The 24970-nt window shown below is 42.2% G+C and overlaps 1 protein-coding gene across 1 annotated transcript in view; it reads left to right on the top strand.

Annotated features, from left to right (window-relative positions):
* Nucleotides 1-24970, top strand: part of CD109 (CD109 molecule) — a 188010-nt gene that overhangs the window by 80034 nt on the left and 83006 nt on the right. Inside the window, exons 11-13 of the mRNA XM_063442994.1 lie at nucleotides 12167-12379; nucleotides 14202-14303; nucleotides 17670-17732. Of these exons, the coding sequence (XP_063299064.1) occupies nucleotides 12167-12379; nucleotides 14202-14303; nucleotides 17670-17732 (378 nt within the window). The remainder of the gene's footprint in view (nucleotides 1-12166; nucleotides 12380-14201; nucleotides 14304-17669; nucleotides 17733-24970) is intronic.

Here is a 24970-nt window from a genome sequence, read left to right on the forward strand (position 1 = left end):
TGTTGGGGATGTGGGGGGGGAGGAGGTTCTTAGAGAGAAGCGACCCGGTTGGTAAGTCGTGGGGCCTACTGTGAGTTTCAGAGTTCGTACTCCTCAAGTATTTCCACCCACCTGGTCTGTCCAGTGAAGGGGAGTGCCCTATATAGTTGGGAATTCGAAGATCCATGGCTCCCAAATTTTGTCGAAGTGCTTGGTGGTGTCATGTACTAGGGCGGTGAGTTTATCCATGGTCATATTTTCATTGATTTTCCACTTTATGAGTGTCATAGGTGGGGAATCTGGGCTCCCCCATTTCTCTGCGATTGCCTGCCTGGTTGCTAGGGCTAGCTTGGCTATCAGTTTATTTTGTGCCCTTGGGGTGTCTCTGAGGGGTCTGGAGAGGAGCCATAGCCATGGGTCCATCGGAATGGTGGTATGTAGTGCTTGTGATGCTAGTTGCGCTATTTGTTGCCATAGTGTGGCTACCCAGGGGCACTCCCACCACATGTGTATGAAAGTACCCCTATTCCCGCACCTCTTCCAACAGAGGTCGTTGTCAGTTTGTCTCATTTGTTTCAGGCGCAGCGGGGTAAGGTACCATCTGTTTTGTACGCTTGCTCTTTGTGGTTGACACAAATCGATATTGTTGCTGTAGCCTCCCATATGTCTGCCCAGTCGCTTTGATCTCCGATGGGGCCCAAGTCCCTCTCCCAGGCTGCCATATAGGGCATGGAACCTTCCTGTATGTTTTTATTTAGTAGGGAATATATTGACGCTATTTGACCCCTGTGGAGTGGGTGGTTGTTACATGCTTTTTGGAGCAGGGTGGAGGGGGGTAGTACTAGCTGTGTGTATGGCGGGTTTGCTGATAAAGCTGCGTATTTGTAAGTATCAGAAGAAGTCTCGGGTGGTGAGAGGGGTCTGTTGGGGGAGTTCCGCGAAAGGTATGATACTTTGGTTTTTGTAGAATTGGTGTATGCGCGTCAGGTGGTTGTCCTGGAAGTGAGTGAAGTTCTTCGGGGACATGCCTGGTGCGAATTTCGTATTCCAAAGAATGGGCATTAGCGGGGAGGGATGGGAGATGAGCTCGTGTTTTTCTGTAATTTTATCCCATATTTTGATCGTGGTGAGAACTGCTGGGGAGGTTGAGGGGATCGGTGGTCTGGCATCCTTTGGGAGCCATATGTATAAAGAGGGGAAATCAAATCCAAATATATCGTGTTCCAGATCGACCCATCGTTTGAGGCCGGGGGCTGCGTGGAGTTGGATTGCGTGCGCTATGTGTGCTGCATTGTATTGCAAGTATTGGGTGAAATTGGGGAGTCCTAGTCCTCCCATTCTGTTTGGTATATATAATGTGTGGCGGGCAATCCTTGCCCTCTTTCCGGCCCATATGAACTTGTCGATTTTAGTTTGCAATTGTTTGAAGTCGGAGGCAATTATCGGGATCGGAAGATTGTTTGGAAAAGGTATAAGAACCTCGGGAGGAGATTCATTTTTATTGAAGTCATTCTGCCTATCCATGAGATCGACATGTCTTTCCATTTGTCTAGGTCTCATGTGGCCGTGGTGAGTAGGAGTGTATAGTTTAAGCGGTAGGTTTGTGTGAGGTCTGCTGGGAGGGTGACGCCCAGGTATTTGATAGCTGTTGATTGGTATATGAGTGTGGAGTGGTATATGAGTTTGGAGTGTGTATAAGGTAGGTTGGTCTATCTGGATCGGTAGGGCTTCTGTTTTTTTCCAGGTTAAGTTTATACCCGGAGATGTTCACGTATTTCGTTAGCTCTGTGAACAACGGTGGGAGGGAGTTGAGCGGGTCCGTGATTGTGAGGAGAACATCATCCGCGTACGCCGCGATCTTATAAATGTCATCCCTGATACGGACTCCTTGTATGTCATTATGGCTTCGGAGGACCTGGAGTAATGGTTTGAGTGATATGGCGAACAGTATTGGTGAGAGTGGGCATCCCTGTCGTGTGCCATTCTTAATTTGGAAGGAGGGGGGCGTAGTTGATTGCAGGAGGAGGGTTGCTGTGGGAGAGGAGTATAGAATTCTCAGGGCGTTGGTGAAGGGTGTAGGGAAACCGAATTTATGTAACGTTGCAAATAGGAAGGGCCAGAGCAATCTGTCGAATGCTTTTTCCGCGTCGAGGGATAGAATCAGGTGTCAGTGAGGGTAAGGTATTCAATGATATTGTTTGTGAGCGGTGTGGGATTGTGTCTGTGTTGGGGGCTATGGTCGTACAACTCTGAAAAGTATTCATGGAATACTGTTGCCATCTGGTCTGGTGATTCCTGGGGTTTTCCGTCCCTCGAGTGGATTGTAGTGATCTTTTTGTGAGCAGCTCTGCGGTTGAGTTTACGGGCAAGTATTGTGTCTGCTTTGTTAGATTTTTCGTAAGAAAGCTGGCGGGTCCATTGAAGGGCCTTTGTTGTGTCGGCTGACATGAATTCTTTTATAGCCGCCTGGTGTTGTTGTATTTTAGCGTTTAGGTCCGGCGTGGGTTGTTTTTTGAAGGCTATTTCTAACAGGCGGAGTTCTTTTAAATTGTGTTCTAGTTTTGCCAAGCTTTGTTTTTTGTGGTAGGCGGCCTAGCTTATCAGGGTGCCCCTAATTACTGTTTTATGTGCCGCCAATACCATACCTGGTGAGGTGACAGAGTTGTTGTTTAGGGAGAAATAGTCTGTGATGGCCTGGGAGGTGGATTCTCGAATTGTGAGGTTATGTATTAGTATGGGGTTCAGGCGCCAGGACCATTGGCGGGTTACGTCTGGTGGGTCCAGGGTGAGTGATTTTTCACCGCGGTCCGACCACGTGATTGATCCGATGGCTGTGGATTTGGTCATAGATAGCACGGATGGGGAAGTCAGGAGTAAGTCTATGCATGAATGGGATTGGTGTGGGTGGGAGTAAAATGTGTAGTCCCGGGAGGCCGGGTGTTGGGTTCTCCATACGTCTATGAGGCGGGTTCGCAAGAGAAAGGATTGGGGAAGTTTATCGGCTTTTGCTGTGTGACCGCTGGGTTTCCTTTGGGATCCCGCTTTGTGCCTGTCCATCGCTGGGGATGAAGTGGCATTGCAATCTCCTCCTACGACCAGGTGGTGTGAGGAGAATAGTGCCAGGTGTGCTTGTAGTGTCTGACAAAAGGCGGCTGAAGGTACATTAGGGGCATAGATCGAGGAGAAGGCGTATTTCTGGGCGCCTATCTTCCCTGCTACTGTCACGTATCGCCCTTGGGGATCTGCGTCAATTTTGTCCACTGTGAGGGGGCATGCCTTATGTAATAAGATAGCCACCCTGTTTTGTTTGCCTTTTGGTGAGGTAGCTTAGAAGTATCTATTGAAGTTTCGGTTTTGTAATGGGAACGTCTTGTTGTGTTGGAAGTGGGTTTCTTGTAGGAAAATGATTTGTGCTTGGGTTCTACTTGCCCAGCGCATGGTTTGGTGACGATTGAGAGGGCTATTGAGGCCCTTGCCGTTAATGGAGATACACTTCAAGGAGGGAGCCATGGATCCTCCTCCCCTGTATTCCTTTTCAGGAGGTAGTACCACTGGTTGGCGTGTAGGGAGACCAGGCGAGTGAATGGGGTGGGAGAGGGAGGTGGTGGGGATGAGGGAGATGGGGGAGTGGGTGTGATGTGGCGACTGATGTGCGTGATGGTATGGGCTATGGATATGTTAAGCGTGTCAATTAAACCTGGTCTTACCAATAAATAGCCGGGGGCAATGAACGTTCTAGGGTTAGGTGTGAAGAATGAGTTTGAAAATGGTGGGGTCGAGAAGGCCGGTATCTCCCGTGCCTCCCCCCGAGCCTGTAAAGTAACTAAGGGCGTGTAGGTTGGTTGTTGTGATAGGTGTGTGCAAGCATGAGTGGTGAGGTCGTTGTCTCACGGTGTTCATTGGGGATTTGGATCTACCTGTAGGTCTGTCTGTTGGCCTGGGTAGGTCTCCTGGTTGTGTACTTCGGCCGATCAGTGTCCTCCATGTTCCCTTGTGGGTTGAGTTGTCAGTCGTTTGGTCTAGAGGTGGATTTCCTGGGAGTTTGGGTGAGCCTGGTTTTGCATAGTTGTGGAGCTTGGGTCCCCTGTGGTAGATGTAGCCTATTCTGCGCCTCTGTGGGGTTTCAGTCCTCTGGAGGTGTGGTTGATGCCTACGGGTGCTGTGGGGTAACTGTTAGATGGGGGGGCTATGTGGCCCATTTATGGTGGTGTGTATCAGTGACTGCGTGGAGCCGATACCAGTTTGGCGTTGAGAAAACACTTTACCTTGAGTGTGCAGTTTAATATGTTAGCCCTTTCTTTTTTTTTGTGTGTGTGTGATTTTGCCGGCATTACCCAGGTCCGTCAGTCCGGTTGTCTCCGTCCTCCGCTGGGGAAGGTGGGTGCGTCATGTCGGGTGGGGGGAGGCGACCTGTGGGGCCATTCTGATTAGGGCAGTTGGTACCTCAGGGTCCTTGTGGGGTCTGATCTTATGTACATGGTCTGTGTGGTCGGGATCTATGAAGAGGGGGACGTTTTACTTCAGAGGGCGGTACTCATCATCTGTGGGAGAAGGCCGTTAGAGTCAAGTCATTGAGGGTGGGGCGTTGTTTCAATGTGGGGCCGGCTCGGCCATGGTCAACACCCCTGTACCGTCCGTCAATCTTAGTCGTATTGTATCGAGCCCTAGTTGTCTTTTCCTGTCAGTTTGGGATGCGAAAGCAAATTTTGCGCCTGTGCGCCAACAGTAGTATACAAAACCAAACAAAGTGTGCATAACATTTAGCATGGAACAACGGTCCCTCAGGGAGTCTTAGTGGGTAGATAGTGTGGCTGATAGCTGACACAATGGTACATCATATCTCCCTTGGTGTCTGTTCTGATCAGTTTGTTACCCATGAAGTTCGTGCCTGTGCGTCCGTGATGCTATACAGATTGCTTCGCCTCTCATATTAGTAGCTTTTTAGGGGGGGCTCTGGGAGATATAGTAAGGCGGGTGGGTAAGGCTGTCATTTCTCTCGGGTCTTTCCATACCAATCCCCCGCCGGTCGCTAGCAGCGAGGCGGTCGCCGTGCAGCTGTTAAGCTAAGCTTTGTGTTGAGTGGATTAGGGCCACCCCAGTGAGGGATATTAGGGACATGATAAGGCTGGAAAGCAGATCTCTGCCCCTCTCTGCATGCTATGTTGCCGTGCCCCCCCCCCCCCCCCGAGACCGGGCCCGTCCGGCCTGTCTGTGTGTAGGTGTCTAAGCCCCCGAGGGGCTATGTGTTTTAAGGGGGGTGGTTGCCCCGATATGGAGCCCTATCGGGCTGGTGCATTAGCCATTGCCTGGGTTGTTAGTGGTCTACTCCCGGTACCCCCCGAGGGCTGCGTGGAGGCTAGGCCCCGTCCCAGGGGTGGTCGGGAGGGCTCCGCTCGGTCCGGAGCGGACGAGGCCTCTCCATCGTGCGGAGGCCCCCCTCTCAGGTCCCCGGCGCGGGTGTCAGAGTGACTAGGCCTCCCGCGTAACCCTCCCCGACCGGAGAGCGAGGGGCGCCCTCTCGGTCTAGTTATGATGGTATTGTAAGGGGTGATAAAGGAGGGGAGGATAGTAACCCTGAGGGGTGTGTGATGGGGGGAAAACCTTGTCAGTAGTCCAATATGTGCGAAAGTTCAGCTGATTTGGCTTGCGTTGCTGCTTTCCTCTTGCTAGCTTCTAGTTTTCTTTGGGGTCTGCGGTGGTCTGTTCCTCTGAGACAGGCGCAGTGATGTTGCTTCTTCTCTATGTGATGGACGGTTCGGGCATTGTGGGCTCCTGTCGGTGGGTGCTGATGGTTGGAGGAGTGGGACTCCAATGTGTTTGGCGAAGTCCAGCATGTCCGCAGGGTGGTGGAGGGTGTAGGAGTTATTGTCTTTCCGGACCATCAGTTTAAACGGATGGCCCCACATATATTTCCAGCCATGTTGGACCAGGGAGGTAGTGAGGGGTTTTAGTTCCCTCTGCTTCCGTAGGGTGCTAGGTGCTAGGTCCTGGAAGAATTGTAGCTGGTGCCCCTGGTGTGTCGGTGGGTTCGTGCGGGCAATCGCCATCAGTTTTTCTTTGGTGGTGAAAAGCAATAATTTCACTATTACGTCTCTTGGCATGGCCGGATTGGGCGTGGGAGGCCGCAGTGCCCTGTGCGCTCTCTCGATTGTGAGGTCGCGGTCTGAGGCCTCTGGCCAGAGGGTGAGGAAGATCTCCTTAACATTTGTGAGGACGGCCTCTGGAGGCACGGATTCAGGTAGTCCCCGGATCCTGATATTATTCCTGCGGGATCTGTTGTTAAGATCTTCGAGGCCATCCTCCAATTGCACTATTCTATCTTGCATAGTGAGGATGTCTTGGTGTTGGGATAGAGTTGTGTTAGTGAGGCCCGTGATGTCTTGTTCGGCCTGCGTGGTGCGCGCTGTGAGCGCGTCGATGTCGCTTCTGAGGCCCGCCATTTGCTTTTCAAGCTCCGCCGTTGTGTAGGCCTTAATATCAGAGGACGTTTCTCTGAGCAGTTTCTCTGAGACCAGGCGAGTGAATGGGGTGGGAGAGGGAGGTGGTGGGGATGAGGGAGATGGGGGAGTGGGTGTGATGTGGCGACTGATGTGCGTGATGGTATGGGCTATGGATATGTTAAGCGTGTCAATTAAACCTGGTCTTACCAATAAATAGCCGGGGGCAATGAACGTTCTAGGGTTAGGTGTGAAGAATGAGTTTGAAAATGGTGGGGTCGAGAAGGCCGGTATCTCCCGTGCCTCCCCCCGAGCCTGTAAAGTAACTAAGGGCGTGTAGGTTGGTTGTTGTGATAGGTGTGTGCAAGCATGAGTGGTGAGGTCGTTGTCTCACGGTGTTCATTGGGGATTTGGATCTACCTGTAGGTCTGTCTGTTGGCCTGGGTAGGTCTCCTGGTTGTGTACTTCGGCCGATCAGTGTCCTCCATGTTCCCTTGTGGGTTGAGTTGTCAGTCGTTTGGTCTAGAGGTGGATTTCCTGGGAGTTTGGGTGAGCCTGGTTTTGCATAGTTGTGGAGCTTGGGTCCCCTGTGGTAGATGTAGCCTATTCTGCGCCTCTGTGGGGTTTCAGTCCTCTGGAGGTGTGGTTGATGCCTACGGGTGCTGTGGGGTAACTGTTAGATGGGGGGGCTATGTGGCCCATTTATGGTGGTGTGTATCAGTGACTGCGTGGAGCCGATACCAGTTTGGCGTTGAGAAAACACTTTACCTTGAGTGTGCAGTTTAATATGTTAGCCCTTTCTTTTTTTGTGTGTGTGTGTGATTTTGCCGGCATTACCCAGGTCCGTCAGTCCGGTTGTCTCCGTCCTCCGCTGGGGAAGGTGGGTGCGTCATGTCGGGTGGGGGGAGGCGACCTGTGGGGCCATTCTGATTAGGGCAGTTGGTACCTCAGGGTCCTTGTGGGGTCTGATCTTATGTACATGGTCTGTGTGGTCGGGATCTATGAAGAGGGGGACGTTTTACTTCAGAGGGCGGTACTCATCATCTGTGGGAGAAGGCCGTTAGAGCCAAGTCATTGAGGGTGGGGCGTTGTTTCAATGTGGGGCCGGCTCGGCCATGGTCAACACCCCTGTACCGTCCGTCAATCTTAGTCGTATTGTATCGAGCCCTAGTTGTCTTTTCCTGTCAGTTTGGGATGCGAAAGCAAATTTTGCGCCTGTGCGCCAACAGTAGTATACAAAACCAAACAAAGTGTGCATAACATTTAGCATGGAACAACGGTCCCTCAGGGAGTCTTAGTGGGTAGATAGTGTGGCTGATAGCTGACACAATGGTACATCATATCTCCCTTGGTGTCTGTTCTGATCAGTTTGTTACCCATGAAGTTCGTGCCTGTGCGTCCGTGATGCTATACAGATTGCTTCGCCTCTCATATTAGTAGCTTTTTAGGGGGGGCTCTGGGAGATATAGTAAGGCGGGTGGGTAAGGCTGTCATTTCTCTCGGGTCTTTCCATACCAATCCCCCGCCGGTCGCTAGCAGCGAGGCGGTCGCCGTGCAGCTGTTAAGCTAAGCTTTGTGTTGAGTGGATTAGGGCCACCCCAGTGAGGGATATTAGGGACATGATAAGGCTGGAAAGCAGATCTCTGCCCCTCTCTGCATGCTATGTTGCCGTGCCCCCCCCCCCCCCGAGACCGGGCCCGTCCGGCCTGTCTGTGTGTAGGTGTCTAAGCCCCCGAGGGGCTATGTGTTTTAAGGGGGGTGGTTGCCCCGATATGGAGCCCTATCGGGCTGGTGCATTAGCCATTGCCTGGGTTGTTAGTGGTCTACTCCCGGTACCCCCTGAGGGCTGCGTGGAGGCTAGGCCCCGTCCCAGGGGTGGTCGGGAGGGCTCCGCTCGGTCCGGAGCGGACGAGGCCTCTCCATCGTGCGGAGGCCCCCCTCTCAGGTCCCCGGCGCGGGTGTCAGAGTGACTAGGCCTCCCGCGTAACCCTCCCCGACCGGAGAGCGAGGGGCGCCCTCTCGGTCTAGTTATGATGGTATTGTAAGGGGTGATAAAGGAGGGGAGGATAGTAACCCTGAGGGGTGTGTGATGGGGGGAAAACCTTGTCAGTAGTCCAATATGTGCGAAAGTTCAGCTGATTTGGCTTGCGTTGCTGCTTTCCTCTTGCTAGCTTCTAGTTTTCTTTGGGGTCTGCGGTGGTCTGTTCCTCTGAGACAGGCGCAGTGATGTTGCTTCTTCTCTATGTGATGGACGGTTCGGGCATTGTGGGCTCCTGTCGGTGGGTGCTGATGGTTGGAGGAGTGGGACTCCAATGTGTTTGGCGAAGTCCAGCATGTCCGCAGGGTGGTGGAGGGTGTAGGAGTTATTGTCTTTCCGGACCATCAGTTTAAACGGATGGCCCCACATATATTTCCAGCCATGTTGGACCAGGGAGGTAGTGAGGGGTTTTAGTTCCCTCTGCTTCCGTAGGGTGCTAGGTGCTAGGTCCTGGAAGAATTGTAGCTGGTGCCCCTGGTGTGTCGGTGGGTTCGTGCGGGCAATCGCCATCAGTTTTTCTTTGGTGGTGAAAAGCAATAATTTCACTATTACGTCTCTTGGCATGGCCGGATTGGGCGTGGGAGGCCGCAGTGCCCTGTGCGCTCTCTCGATTGTGAGGTCGCGGTCTGAGGCCTCTGGCCAGAGGGTGAGGAAGATCTCCTTAACATTTGTGAGGACGGCCTCTGGAGGCACGGATTCAGGTAGTCCCCGGATCCTGATATTATTCCTGCGGGATCTGTTGTTAAGATCTTCGAGGCCATCCTCCAATTGCACTATTCTATCTTGCATAGTGAGGATGTCTTGGTGTTGGGATAGAGTTGTGTTAGTGAGGCCCGTGATGTCTTGTTCGGCCTGCGTGGTGCGCGCTGTGAGCGCGTCGATGTCGCTTCTGAGGCCCGCCATTTGCTTTTCAAGCTCCGCCGTTGTGTAGGCCTTAATATCAGAGGACGTTTCTCTGAGCAGTTTCCTTAGATTGCCCATCATGAGGGGAGCCGAGTTGTCGTCTGGCATTTCGCTATCCTCCGAGTCTGAGCCGGAGGTCTGTGTATTCCGGATCAAAGATGGCCGCCCTTGTTCTGAGGCGCGAAACAACGTGGCCACAGACGGAGTTAGTTCTCTCCGTTTCTTGTTACCTCCCATGGTGATTTAACAGTGAGGTCTGTGGTAGCAATGCGTGGTGCTTGCGTTTTGCGGTGGATGGCCTTTTGAGGTCGCTGATGTTAGCGGATTTAGTGCTCGGGGGTGAGGGAGCTCAGGGATCACACATCCATCTTCATTGGTGGTCAGGCTCCGCCCCCGTTGCATACATTTTTATTAGTAAGTCATCTACATTTTCTCAGAACAGCCCCACTACTGGCCACACCTCCACTCACACCCCTAACATGAAATTGTACCTTTGTCATTATACTTTCATGGTCAGGAGCCATTCATGTATGTGCTTGAGAAACTGTTTGCAAAGAACTGTAATGTGTTCGCCCCTGGACATTCCTTCCATAGTGCTGTAGCACAAAATGTACCCTCACAGAATACATGGAACCATGTGGGATATATTCATTTACATTGTGTATCCTGACTGTGCAAATCTCCCTGACATATGATGTACATGAAATAGAATGCACAATTCATAACTAAATATTAATTAGCTATTGATATAATCAACAAACTGAGATTAAAGTTCCTTATTAAATGGACACTATGGGCACCCAGACCACTTTATCTCATTGAAGTGGTCTGGGTGTAGTGCCCCTGTCCCCTTAACCCTGCAATGTCAAATATTGCTTGTTTAGAGAAACTGAAATGTTTACAATCAAGGTTAAGACAGCCTCTAGAGGTGCTTCCTTGATTCACATGGAGTTTTACTCCATGAAATGATGCTGGACTCCCTTACACTTTGCACGAGGAGGTCCAGCATCTTGAAAAGTCCCATTATTACAATGCTTTCCTATGGGGAAGCTCTAATGCTATTGGTCGCCACACATGCACATTATGTTGTGATGTCACAGGAGAAAATTGAGCAAGCACTGGGAAATCTTGATGCTGGAGTCAGATAAGTAAAATAAAAGGCCTTTTAAGATGGGGGCACAGAGGCAGAGGGACATTTGTTATATATGTCCTTATTTTTGTTTTAAATATTCATATATATTGGAAATAAAAATACAGAGACAAAAATTGCAATTAGAAAAATATGTATATTACTTAATATGTACTTTATTGAAGATTATACTAATTACTAGATTGGGCAGTAATTTTCATTTGTTTTGTGGACGAAACTTGGCTCTTTTGTCCATTCATCCAAATACTGAATGGTAAGCGGACCAACTGAACGAATAAATGTGTATCAAATTATATTCTTCTATGTGCCATTTGTTAATTCGGAAAATTTATATTTTGGTGGTGCCCCAGTCTAGTAAAGGTTAACAGGGTTATTCATTAAAATACCAATGACCCCTGCTGCAAACATCCGGCTGCAAATGGAGCCATTCGGACTGGATAACATGGGCATCGTTGATGGGATTCATCAATGTCTGGATTTTGTAATTTAGCACATGGCTGAAATCGGTGTCAAATACGGCAAATCCAGGCTCTGAGAATACAACTCTGAATCCTCATAAAAGTCCGGCTTGCAGCGAGGTCTAAATAAGCACAACTTGCCTGCAAAACAATATGCACTGGAGGCACTGGTTACAGTTTATACCACATACTGAATCCAAGGTTACATTGTACACTGGTCATGAACTGGTAGCATTAAAGCCATACAAGTACATTACTGCTGCCCATCTAATGTATTGCCGATCCCACTCCTAGCCCTCAGCCCCAATAAAGGGCACAATGAGCCGGAACATACTAGTTACGGTCTTGGGGCCAATCGACTGTTTCTGGATGGGTCAAAGATGCCTTAAGCTAGAGTCCTTGTGAAAAGTGACCTCGGGACAGTTAGACATTTTTGTTAGACGTTTATGTTGTATTACTATGTATTATAATATTATAGTATTATAGTGAGCGTTTCACTTTTTTATTTATTTTTTCACTAGGTAGCACTTTGCACTTAGGCAGCAATGTTGTCTCAAGTTATAAGTTTTGTTTAGCACCTGTTGGACCAGGCATAGGGCACTAGCGTTCTAGTTTAATTTAATACTATCCTGTGGGGAAGCTCTGGAACCTTTATTGGTGTTTGGGTGATTCACCCTGGAAGCCTCTTCCAATTGGACAGGCAGTTGATGTTCCTATTGTATCGCTAGTGTGAGGGCTCCTCTACGTTTGTGTGTTTTTTTTTTGCTTTATGGACAGATAGATCCAGTCTGCTTATTATCTCGGGCAGTCTATACAGGGGAATTTTTTCTTTTTACCCTCCCAACTATCCTGGAATGTCTGCTGGGGGTTTATTTAACCTTACTATCTAGCATAATTGCACAATTTATTTGTTGCCTCTTCACTCTCCCTGTACCTATCTGGTCCATCTCCTTTCTGTGTATTCAGAGCTACTGTCCAGGATCCCCTTGTTTCAAGGGTCTCCATTATCAATATTATTACTTGTACTGGAAGCCCTCCACCTTTTTTTGGGGGGGGTGGGGGAGGGGGTGGGGGGGGGAGGGAGGAATTAGGTGTTCAGAGCCATATTTTGCAATAAATAGATTTGATTAAAATATATGTAATATTTTCCACATTTTTGAATTATGCTTAATCTACTTGTGTTTCTTATTTGTTTTATCAGCTTAAAGTACTGAGATACGATGGCAAAAGACTAACCACAGATGAAAAAGATAAACCAGTCAAAGTGAAAATAATCCAGTCAGTAGCATTGCCATACAGTGATTCAGACCAGACCGCAAAAAAAGAGGAACCAAGATTCTACTTCATTACTGAAAATGGCCCAATTTATATGGAAGTCCCATTGTTGGCTGATGTTATTACTTTAACAATAACGGTAAATTTGTTATATCATCACAACTTTTATGAGTGAAAACTGTGCTTTAGCACCTCTACTGGATATGCCAATATCTACATAATTATTCAGTGTGTGTCTGCTACTATAAAAAATTTGTTATGTCATCACAACTTTTATGAGTGAAAACTGTGCTTTAGCACCTCTACTGGATATGCCAATATCTAGATAATTATTCGGTGTGTGTCTGCTACTTTATATGATGCATCTCATATATACTATATTTCATTAATCACTAATTTTGTGCCCACTGTAAGATTAAATAATAATTAACTTATGTAAATATGCATTTAATGTTGTGAAATCAGTACTGAAAATTGTGACATGATCACTCAGAATCCACTGAACAACTTTAAAGGAACACTGTAGTCACCTAAACAACTTTAGCTTAATGAGGCAGTTTTGATGCGTAGATCATGCCTCACAGGTTTCACTGTTCAATCCACTACCATTTAGGAGTTAAATCACTTTGTTTCTGTTCATAAAGCCATTGCCACACCTCCCCTGGCTATGATTGACAGAGCCTGCATGAAAAAAAAACTGGTTTTCTAATAGACAGCCACTAGAGGAGGAGTTAACCCTGCAATGTAAATATTGCAGTTTATGAAAAACTGCAATAATTACACTTGCAGGGTTAAGGGTAGTGGGAGTTGGCACCCAGACCACTCCAATGAGCAGAAGTGGTCTGGGTGCCTGAAGTGTCCCTTTAACCCCTTAAGGACACATGACATGTGTGACATGTCATAATTCCCTTTTATTCCAGAAGTTTGGTCCTTAAGGGGTTAAACAATGTTGTATTTCTTGCTCTGTAAATTGAACTGTAATCACAAACAGGAGGCTCTTGTAGGGTCTAGCAATCCATTAACATAGCAGGGGATAAGAAAATGTAAATTAAACAGAACTTGCAATAAAAGAAGGATAAACATTAGATGGCTCTTTATAGAAAGTGTTTATGGAAGACTGTGCAGGTCACATGCAGGGAGGTGTGACTAGGGTTCATAAACAAAGGGATTTAACTCCTAAATGGCAGATAATTGAGCACTGAGATTGCAGGGGCATGTTCTATACACCAAAACTGTTTCATTAAAGTTGTTTTGGTCCCTTTAATGGCCAAATGTTGAAACATTTCATTTATTAAGGTGATTTGTATGCCCTATAGATCTTTTTATCTGTGCTGGTAAAACATAGCTGTGTTATACTTCACCAAACATTTGTTTTTTGTCAAATTAATTTATTTATATCTGGTTAGAAACCTATAACTAGTTCAGCATATGATTACATATACAAATAAAAAGAAAAACGTTTCTATGGCTAAACAGTTAAACCTTGATTTCACTGAGCTGGCACAGAGGTCTTGCACTACACAATTGCTGCCAATACCCAGCACAGCTTCCACTGTATTTAATCAGCAGGAGATGGTAGGGTAAAGCTGCACAACACTCTTGTATTGCTTCTCTTGCCACCTGTGCCAGTCTACCTCTGAGTTCCTGATAGTTTGTGATTTTGTGAAAAATCCTGCCAGAGGTCAAAACTTTTATCCCGTGCCAAGGTTCTTTCATTTTTAGAACTACATTTATCAAGCACATTTTTGTTCTTCTTGTAAGGTATCTTTGACAAACACAGCATTTGACCAGCATGAGTGAACCTCACCGCTTACCATACAATTTTGTTCAACAGTCTTCAATTTATTTTGCGGTTATCAAAATTTAATTAAACGTAAATATTCAACAAATAGGTTAGTTGAATATTAATGTGTATTGGTGAACGTGATATTGTGCTTCACTAATCAAGATATATTTTACAGGCTGAATATGTGGATAGCGTAAATGAACTTGTCATACGCAATACTTTTTTGTCACCAGACAAGACTTATATGCAGATACAAAATCCAAATCAAGATATAAAGGTAACACCTAATGTTGTAATACGGCCTTCTGTTGTACAGTTTGAAATATATATATATATATATATATATATATATATATATATATATGGCTTTAAACCAGATTTACTGTATCAAAATGCACTACTGTGTGTTTACTGACAGGGATTGTTTTTGCCTAGGTTAGGTTTAAAAAAAAAAAAAAAAAAACAACTAACTATGAATTGTTGAAGTTGTTTAGTAAAAGAGTGAGTGTGCATGAATATATATATATATATATATATATATATATATATATCAAACTGAAGTTGTTTAGAGAAAGAGTGAGTGTGCTTGATCTGTATGTGTCTTGACTGTGTATCTGCATGTATGTGTATGTATGTGTAAAAAGTTACAGAGTCAAATATAAGGCTTGTGTTTCAGTTTTTTCACAATGAAATTCGCCAGATTGGTTACATTGCCTTTGAGAGCGTATGGTAGCCCAGGAATGAGAATTACCCCCATGATGGCATACCATCTGCAATAGTAGACAACCCAAGGTATTGCAAATGGGGTATATCCAGTCTTTTTTATTAGCCACTTAGTCACAAACACTGGCCAAAATTGGCGTTCAGATTTGTTTTGTTTTTTCACACACAAAACAATATGAACGCTAACTCTGGCAAGTGTTTGGTCTCTCTCAAATGCAACGTAACCAATCTGGCGAATTTCAATGTAAAAAAAATGAAAAACGTAACATGCTAGATTTGACCCTGTAACTTCCCAAAACACCATAAAACCTTTACATAGGGGGGTACTGTTTTACACATGAGACATCGCTGAATACAAATATGTGTATTTTATTGCAGTATTATGACATTCACAGTTAAATGTCATGTAGAACTAAAAAAAAGCAACATTTCTTATTTTCTCCCCTTTTATTCATATTAAATTATGTTCATAGCTCAATATTTAATGTTAAATGAAAGCCCTGTTTCCCCTGAATAAAATGATATATAATAAGTGTGGGTGCACATAATATGAAAGAGGTGAATTACTGTTGAACAGACATATAGCGCAAATTCCAGGTTTTGTTTTGATCACAACGTGTACATTTGGCTCAGTCCTTAAGGGGTTGATATACTTTATCCTTTGTCCCAAGTGGGGAAGAATTTTGATTTTTGCTTTAAAACTGTATGTTTACATTTTGCTCAACTTCTAAATTTCTATTATTAGTTTTCTATTTATGTTGCTCATAATGTCTCTTAATTGTAAGTTTACAAGCAAATTTCCCTCTATTCACAAAAACATCAAAAGGCTCAAATGTAGTACTGTGAACAAAATGTCAACCTTTTTTTAAAATCTCTAACTCCGCTTTTCTATACTTGACTAGGTAAAGTAACTCATACAAAATTGGGCCCAAACTCCCACTACTCCTCGGCAGCAGCAAGGACTACAGTACACATCAACCCTAAAGAATACAATAAAAATCAAAGCAAAAGTGAATTGTGCTCTATTCCAAATCCCTATGCACATTAAAATAACAAGAGGTTTTTTAGTAACACTCCAATGGCTATTATACTGTAAGCTCACCGAAAACATCAAGGCCCTTTTAAGAGAGTCCTAGACTAACAATCCACCTTTCTGTTTTTTAGCAAGAAGGTAAAATCTCCAATGACACAGAGAGGGGTATTTTTCTAAACCCCTAAACACTTATTAACCCTTAATAGGGAAGACATATGGTTACACTTGGCTATTTAGTATACCCTTATCTATATTCATCACTTTATTTAAAAATATATTTATTGTTATTACTTTTTCCTTATCTACATCCTTTGAATTCCTTCAGTTTTGTTATCCCTGTTTCTCTTATCTTTGGAGGGGAGAATCAACTGAAATAAATCCAGTTGGATGTGCCAATTTTCTATTTTTTGTGTGTCATATTTATATCCTGAGGCCAGGCTAATTGAGAGAATTCAGTTTAGTTTTCCAAATACAGAATGCCCAGTAAATGCAACTCAGTTCCATGTATTATTAATTACAAATTCTAGCCCATCATGTAAGTAGTTTCACTCTTCTCAATTTCTCTCACACTTTTTAGTCATCAGAGGGACTTTTATATAACAAGTGTCACTACATTATTTGGTTTCCTCCAAGTACAATTACTCAATAATATTCCTAATATTAGCATGTCCTTAGGATTATATAATGTTTTGGATATATTATAAATATTTTTGCCCTCTTTCACAGGGTCATGTCTGACACACCCCAACCAACTCTCCCCTAAACCTACCTACAACACTTATTGGAGTGTTGTCCCCAAATGAGAAGGCTGTTAAGCCTAGAGTTGTTAGAGGTGTCATGAAAACTACTACCGCAAGCATGCACATGACTTGCTTCAGTGACTGAAATAGTTAAAAATCAACTAGAATTAAAAAAAAATGAAAACAATCAATAGTTAAAATATTTGTCTGCACTAGACCCCAAAAATACCCTTTAATACCATACTACCCACACTTATCTCTAGTATCAAAAGATTCCACCACCACCTCAAACTTATACATAAACACTTCAACTGACTATCTATTAAATTAAAAATACTACTAGAAAAGTCTCTTCAAATAATAGGATTCATATACCAGACAAAGGCGATAAATAATAAAGGAACATTTATTGTGAAGAAAAATAGTCCCAGTCATACATTAAAAAAATGATGGTAAACAATATATTTACACCAGAATATCAAAAGGACGAAAGGTCTGTGTGACGGACTGCCTGGCATCCCAACCAGGTGCCTCCGTCAATCGAGACCAGACACTATAAGCACCGTAGACCCCACGAACTGCCGAAGCTTGGTTGGGGTCTCGCTGTCCTCCTCCCACCCTGGACCCAAGACCCTGGCTCATAGTCTTTTGGCAAGAGACTGGGCATCAGGCCCCTCCAAGCACCTGTGACGAGGTTCAGTTCGTCACAGTCTGCTAAGTAGTGTGGGCAAAAAGCGGGCAGCCATTAGGTCTGGGGAAAGGCACAAATGAATATCCTTTGGGAGCAAAGTTTCCCACCTCCTGACCACAACCCTTTAACTGTAAACTAGCAAATGGCACATTTCTCTAGCTGAGACAGCCACAGTAACCACCATTAACCACCACATTCATCTGTCTAGTGGGTTAGGACAAATTCAGATGGGACATTGATCCCTCCCTACTCTACCTTAAATTACATAACAAAGCTTACCTAGGTGAGCCCTCTTTTCAAGGCTCAGCTTTAAATCGGTTTCTGGCGCACCACAACTGACTATTCCCTGTACGTACCTACAACATTATCAGCCTGTTGTCCCAACCACAAATATATATGTGCACATGTAAAATAAAAATAAAAAAAAACTTATTTTTTTTCCTTTTATTACTACAGGTTGGAAGCCCATTTAACTTAACTGTAAACAGCAATGCACCCTTAAAGGACATACATTATCTGGTAATTGTATAAAATTACTTATTTACATTGATAAATGAATGCATCAGTTTGTAAAATGTTGTTTATAACATCTTATATAAGTCTAACATACTTTTTTCTTTAGTCCACAGTCAATTAAGCATTTACTTTCCTATCTGCAAGCATTATTATTGATAAAATATAACAATAATGCAAATGAATACCGTTAATTTGTTGTTTTACTGTGTGCTTCTTTAATTGGAGAAACTAGACTTGTGCACTGCAAGATTTTTTCATTCTTCAGAACAAAATTTTCTAACTGTAAAATTTTGTCCAGTACCAAACCAGTCTGCCAGCTCGGTTCAGCAAAAATTCCTTAATGAAAACCAAAATCGACTGAACAGGACACCTTCGTGGTGTGGCCAGCGCTTGCTAGCCAGCCACCACATTAAAAAGGGGATAAATGGTGCAGAAATACTTCTAATATGCAAATATGTATCTAAATAATTTTATTACATGCTTTTATGGTGCAAATTAGAGTACAATAACAACCCAGCTGTGATAAGTGCAATATATTGTGAAAATAATATATCAAACAGCACCTTTCAGGCAAAAACAATCTAAATGTAGTATGATGCTATTTAAAAGGACTGTGCAAAAGTATGCAGCACAAAGAATCATCATATGTAAAAAGGGGCATTAATTCTCAGGCTCAAAATATAATTTAGGCACTTTATTAATCAATGGTAAGGCCACACCTTGAATGTGCTGTGCACTTTTGGGCACCTGTTCTAAACAAGTGTAGAGGTGGGCTACAAAATTAATAAAAGTAATAGAATATTTTAGTAATAAAGAAAGGTTGACAAATTTAAATCTGTTTAGCTTAGAACAATGGCATCTCAGAAGTGATAGCATTATACAAATATATTCAGGGGTGGGGGGACAACACAGACCATTATCTGGAAATCTATTCATAAACAGGACTATACATAGGACATAAGGTCACTAATTTAGACCAAAAAGATTTAGTATAAGGCAAAGGAACCTTTTTTTTTTGTTTGTTTTTTTTACAGTAAGAATGTGGATTTCATCAGAGCCTTTAAAGATATTTAAACAGTAACGGGATTATTACAATTCTTAATATGTAGGATAACAGCTTCTTGATCCGAGGAGAGATCTAACTGCCATTTTAGGGTCAAGAAATATTTTTTTCCTAGTTTGTTGCAAAATTGGAGAGCGCTTCAAACTGGGTTTTTCATCTTTTAGATCAACAGAAAAACCAGATGTGGGAAAGACTGAACTTAGTGGACGCATATCTCTTCTCAGCATATGTAACAATAACCACAAAATGACAAAATGACAAAAAAGATAATGATAAACATAAAGTACAAATGGTGCACAATGAACCATTTCATATACAATATATCTATAAAAGTAAATTATAAAGCAAACATTGTGTAGATCAATTAATACATATTGATAAGATAAAATTGTAATTGGAAAACTACTCACAAAATCTAAGTGCCTGAAATGGCACTTTTAAACTTTAAATTGTTGGAGCTACCAAGATCACAAAGCATTGTATATTTAGCACTTTATTTTCACAGTTTTATTGCAATATTGTGAATTTTACACATATTGCTCAAATCACTCTTTTCCACATTGTAGGTTTAATAAAGTATTTGGTCTTTGGATCTGGCAGTTGGCTACAGGTCTATGGATGTGATAGATGAGCTCAAAAGACCTGATCCACCCTGGGTGTGACAGTTATGAGTGGCACTTCTGCCACTTTTGTGAGTAGTTTTTCAATTGGATACATTATCTTATCAGTATGTACTTATTGATCTGCACTATGTTTGCTGAATTATTTACTATTTAAAACAATTATTTATGAAAAGGCTTGAAAGCATAAGTATTTTTTACAAAAATAACCAAATGATATACAACACTCCAAAAAATAATAAAGATATAAAAAGAAAAAGTGTATACATTTATTCACATAACACTGCCACCATCAGTCAAGTCTACAAGTAAATATAACTGATCATACAAATAATCAAACATATATAACTATGTACCCTAAGGGTGAAACCTATATTAAAGTGCAGAGTGCCAAATTACAAGTGCATAAGAAATTCATAAAGTGCTACAAAATATAAAATCTAAATATATACAGCCTGTCAACATTCCTATGAGACTAGAATATAGTCAGTCAAATAGTATCCAGAAAACATATATAATCAATCGAAAGTCTTATAAATCCAAATACAATTTCTCCAGGATAGTACTCCAAACTCATAAATGACTAATGTGTCACTTGTAAATGTTCCACTATAGAGTGGGTAATGTAGTTCCAGAAAAATATGCAGTTAAAAATATCCCAAAAAAGAGAAAACAAATCACATGAAAAAATGAGCCTGCTGCAATGGGAAATTATCCAAGCATACAATTGAATTTGATCTCACCTATGGTGAATGATTAGGGAATCCTTGCAGTCTCTGTACAAATAGAGAAAAAGAGTGTCCCTCTGTTCTAACTGTATGTTACTGGGCTCCACTTTGGAAATGTGCTGGGCAAATCCTGGACTGCACCAGCTGAGATCCTTCAGACTCCAATAGTAGAATGTGACAGACAAATCCTGGGCTCTGCTCTTGGGAAAACAACCTTGATTCGATGGCCCTCAATAAGTATTTTTTATAATTTTTTAATGTGCACCATTTGCACTTTCTAGATCTTATACCTCCCCATGTCCTCACTTGCCATGCCATTAGTGGGGGTATGTCTACTAAACAGCAATGGCTGTTTGCTATAATAAAAGACTTGCAGTTGTGGTGTATTGTGACCACAGTAGTGAGCAGTCACTGGCGGTTTTAAACTATTTGCCTGCTGGTGTCATTATTGAGCAAACAGTTAACATTGAAGCAACTAAAATGGCTCAGCCATTGGCTGTGTGCAACCAAAATGGCTCAGCCATTGGCTGCTAGAAATAATTAAAATATTTAGTTGTCCATGATGCAACTGATGCAACTGAATCACTTATGTTTTTGTATTTTTACTTTGTGTGTTAAAAGCGAATTAAGACTAGATAACATTACAGTCCAAGCACAAATGTTTTTGGAATGCAACAAGCTAGCCATTAATTAATCAATGAAATTATTTATTGATTAAAACATTTGTATAAGGTGACTTGTCTAACGTGCGATGTCTAACATGCCAGTTCATATGTCATGGAAGATTGGATTTTTTGTCATCCTCGAATAATGAGACCTTCCAAGTATCTTCAAGAATCACCTGTAACACTTCATATGTTGTCTATTTACTGAAGTGTTCATGTGGACTACTATATGTTGGTCAGACCTCTAGGTAATTGAAAACTAGGTTTAGGGAACATAGGTTAGCGATTATCAACTAGGATAGGAAATCCCCGATACCTAGACATTTCCAAATGGTCCATGAGAGTAACCCTATACACATATCAGTGATGGGCATTGAACATATCCCAGAGAAGACAAATAATAGAAAATCAGCCCTTATTGTAGCTGAAACTAGGTGGATTTTTCGACTTAACACACTCAACCCTTATGGGTTAAATGAGGAATTGGAGCATATTATTTAATTCCTTTATAAGTATGGTTTAAAGTCATAAACCTTTATGGTTTTGTTATAGTAGTGGGGGGTGAATTAAAAGGGATGTGAGGGTTTATTGGTATATCAACAGTTATATGATCTTACCCCATTTTTCTGCCTCACTGATCCCTAGACATATTAAGAATTGTGACCTGTCCAGTTAGATAAAATATCCATTACTCACCCTATATTTATTGAATATGAGGATCGAACTTAAGATATGAAGATTTCTTACAAGGTTTATATGTAACATAATGATTACTAACAAGGTTTATATGCTACTTGCATAATACATGCAATATTAGTTCCATTATTTTTATCTTTATTTTTATTATTATTTTTATCATATTAATTTTTACACTTTTAGAATCTTTGTGGGTCGAAAGTTAATAATGTGTAAGTAGTGATGGTTTTCACCTACCTACAAAAATCCTTCTTTATTTGATTATTGTTAATTTTATATGAAGGTATATATATAAAAATATAAAGAATGATATCATATGGATATTTTTAACCCTAAAAAATGTCTTTGGTGCATACAGTCTTTATTCTACATGTCTTACCTTTTAATATTACTCAATAGAGAGAGTTATACCACTGACTAGATGGTGGTTATTTATATTATGTTTTGTATTATAAGATCTTTTATGATGGATTAACATTTAATATTATTCAGGGTTTTTTATTTAGTATTATTGCATTTTATGTTTGTATTCTAAATGCACTCCTTAGGCTACTTGCCCTTTATAAAATTATCTTCAATTTAAGTATTATGGCCACTCTTCTACATGTAGGGTATATATACCCAGGTTGTGGATAGCAGATCCTAGTCTTGAGAAAGTCCTCCAAAGGGGACGAAACGCATAGACGATCTGTTTTCCGTCTCCTCTGTATTTCCAGCCCGGTTTCATCTACAGTCCGGGAGTGATTTTCGGCAGCTGTTGTGATCGGATCTTCATACACATCCTATCTCATGGTAGGGAGTTGGCGTGCTCCTCTAACCTCACACGAAGGTCGGGTGGATAGGGTAAGTTGCTCTGGCTTACCCCTCAGAGTTTTTTAACTCAGGGAGATTATTCACAGCGGCACCCTTAACCTAGACCTGGTTGTTTGGCGGGTTTAAGAGCTCCCTCCCCCAGGGATGGTATATGTGTCTGGGTACCGTTCATTTTGAAATAATTTTTTATACTTTTAGTTTTTATGTGCACATTCTCTGGTTTCCTATTGATACACATTTTGCATTAGTGTTGGGGGCCCCACACTGTGTATCTTTGAACTCTGATCTGGACATATTTTCGTTGTGATATATTTTTCATTATTGTATCCATATCTAATTGATTTCATTTGTTTATATATGTTTAATAAATACATTGTGTATATACATACATTTATCTACTCAACAGCTGCTGCTTTGGAGTACAGTTTTTATGTGGTCATATTTATTATTTGGAGCGCTCACATACCCTTGCTTGTTAAAGTTACCATCCTCTCCTAAGTTCCAATATTCTAGGTTTAAATTCCCTAACCCAAGAAAAATAGACATCAGTTATAAAAATGTAGGAAAATTAGCCTATACACTGTGTAAGTGCATTGATAGTATATAACTAAGCTCCAATGTGTTTACAAATGACCTTGTCTCCAGTTTAAGGACATTACCCATCAGCCACCGTGAAAGCTGTAATTTTGTATGTTTATTTATTTATTTTTAATCTCTATAAATACAGAATTTAGATGGGATGAGTTATACATGGCAACATAAGATCCTTAAAGTGTCCCTGTCATGTTTTATTCTATTTCCTTATGCTCCCTTTTTGGTAACTTGGTAACTGAAAAAGAACCTTGCTTTATGTTCTGACCTTGTCAATTTTTGTCAACTTGATTACTATACTTAAAGTGGCTCTGTCACTCTAAACATACTAAAGTTTTCTCTTCTCTTCCTCTTTCAGAATCTATGTTTCGTTTCAACCTTTCTCATCTATTTCTCTTGAAAAATATAAAACACAAATATAATGATATATTTATGATGACTCTCCTCTTACCTCTAAACCCAGCAAATTTACAACAAATTCCCGGAAGGCCTTCAGCACCCCAACTTTACCCATAGAAGTCCATGTTTTATCTCTAGTGGTCACTGTTGAGGAATTGCAAGGTCCCTTAGGTTGCTTCAAGACCTATCGCCCAAGCCCTGCTATCTTTACTACCCTTTTTTTTTATAAAGTGTTAAGGACTATTTTACTGCCTTAACAGTGCACAGTTTTTACTACTCCAAGGTCCTCCACCCTCCCTGGATGTGTTATCTGCTAATACTTCCCTTATTCTTAAGCCAGGTAAGGACCATAGTAATCCCAGCCATTAACGTCCTATCTCCTTTTTTAAATGTTGACATTAAATTAATGACAGATGTACTGGCAAATAGACTAAACCCATTTCCTAAAAACTTAATTTATTCGGTCGACTTTGTCCCTAACTGTCTTGCAGCCAGCAAAATTAGGCACTGTATTGACCTTATATTGTGTGCTTGCCAAGGGAATATTCAGTGCCATGGCAATGATTTTATTTGATGCCAAAAAGATATCTGATCGGCTTTTATGGCCCTTCCTGTTCATGGTTTTGACACAAATTTTCTCTTAGCTTCCTTTTCTTTCTTTCATCTCTGTATGACTCCCCGAAAGGCTATCTCTTCTTTTGTAATATTATTTTCCCTCTTTTACTATTGACAATGGCACCTGGCAGGGCTGACAGTTATCTCCACTCTTATTTGTTGTATCCTGGGAACCCTTGCTGCAGGAGGTATGGCTCAGCCATGATGTGTGGAAATGTATCTTAATGAAAGTCCAAAGGACTTAACTTTGACCCGGTTAGAAGATCCCTTCTTTTGTTAATTTAAAAGGATCATGGGTTCTTTCCCTGTACTTTTGCCTTTCCTTTTCCTACTCTCTTACTTCTCAGCTTCCATTGGCATGGCATTAGACACACCTCCTAGCCTTTACCCTCACTCGATCCTCTCTTATTTTCTCCATTATTGTATTTGTACATAGTTTTTACCCCAAATTGACCACTTCTTTCCTTTCTTCTTCCCCTATTTCATCCTTAACACTCTTTCCCTGAATAAATACACTGGCGTATGGTACAGACATCACTTATCTTTAGCAACTTCACCATGTGTAGGTAACATTGCCATCTAATACTAAATTCCCTGTCGGCTGCAGGAGCCAGATGCTTTACCTTAAACCCTCTTCCTCTTTTCTCACCTGTTAGGTTTTTCCCTTTTCTAACCTTGTTATTTTCTTGACCTATGAGTGAATGCACAAGAGGAAATATTGATTGGCTCTCGAGCAATTAAACCTTTATGGCTCGCAATCCTGCAATGTTGTACTATGGTTCCATCATCCTTCTGGATTAAATTCTAGTTATTTACTTTTTTGCTATGTTTGTAATTTATTCTCACGTGTCTTATACATGCGTGTATTTGTAAAATTCTAACTAAAGAATTATATATATATATATATATATATATATATATATATATAAAAATAAGACAAATTTTGGACTACTTTGTTGTATATATTTTATTTACACTTGACAATCTTGACAGGGGGTGGCGCTTAAGCCAAACTCCACTTCCTTTGTCAAGGAAACTGTTCCCACATCTT

Source organism: Pelobates fuscus, chromosome 2 (genome assembly GCF_036172605.1).
Source record: "Pelobates fuscus isolate aPelFus1 chromosome 2, aPelFus1.pri, whole genome shotgun sequence".
NCBI classification, from domain to species: Eukaryota; Metazoa; Chordata; class Amphibia; order Anura; family Pelobatidae; genus Pelobates; species Pelobates fuscus.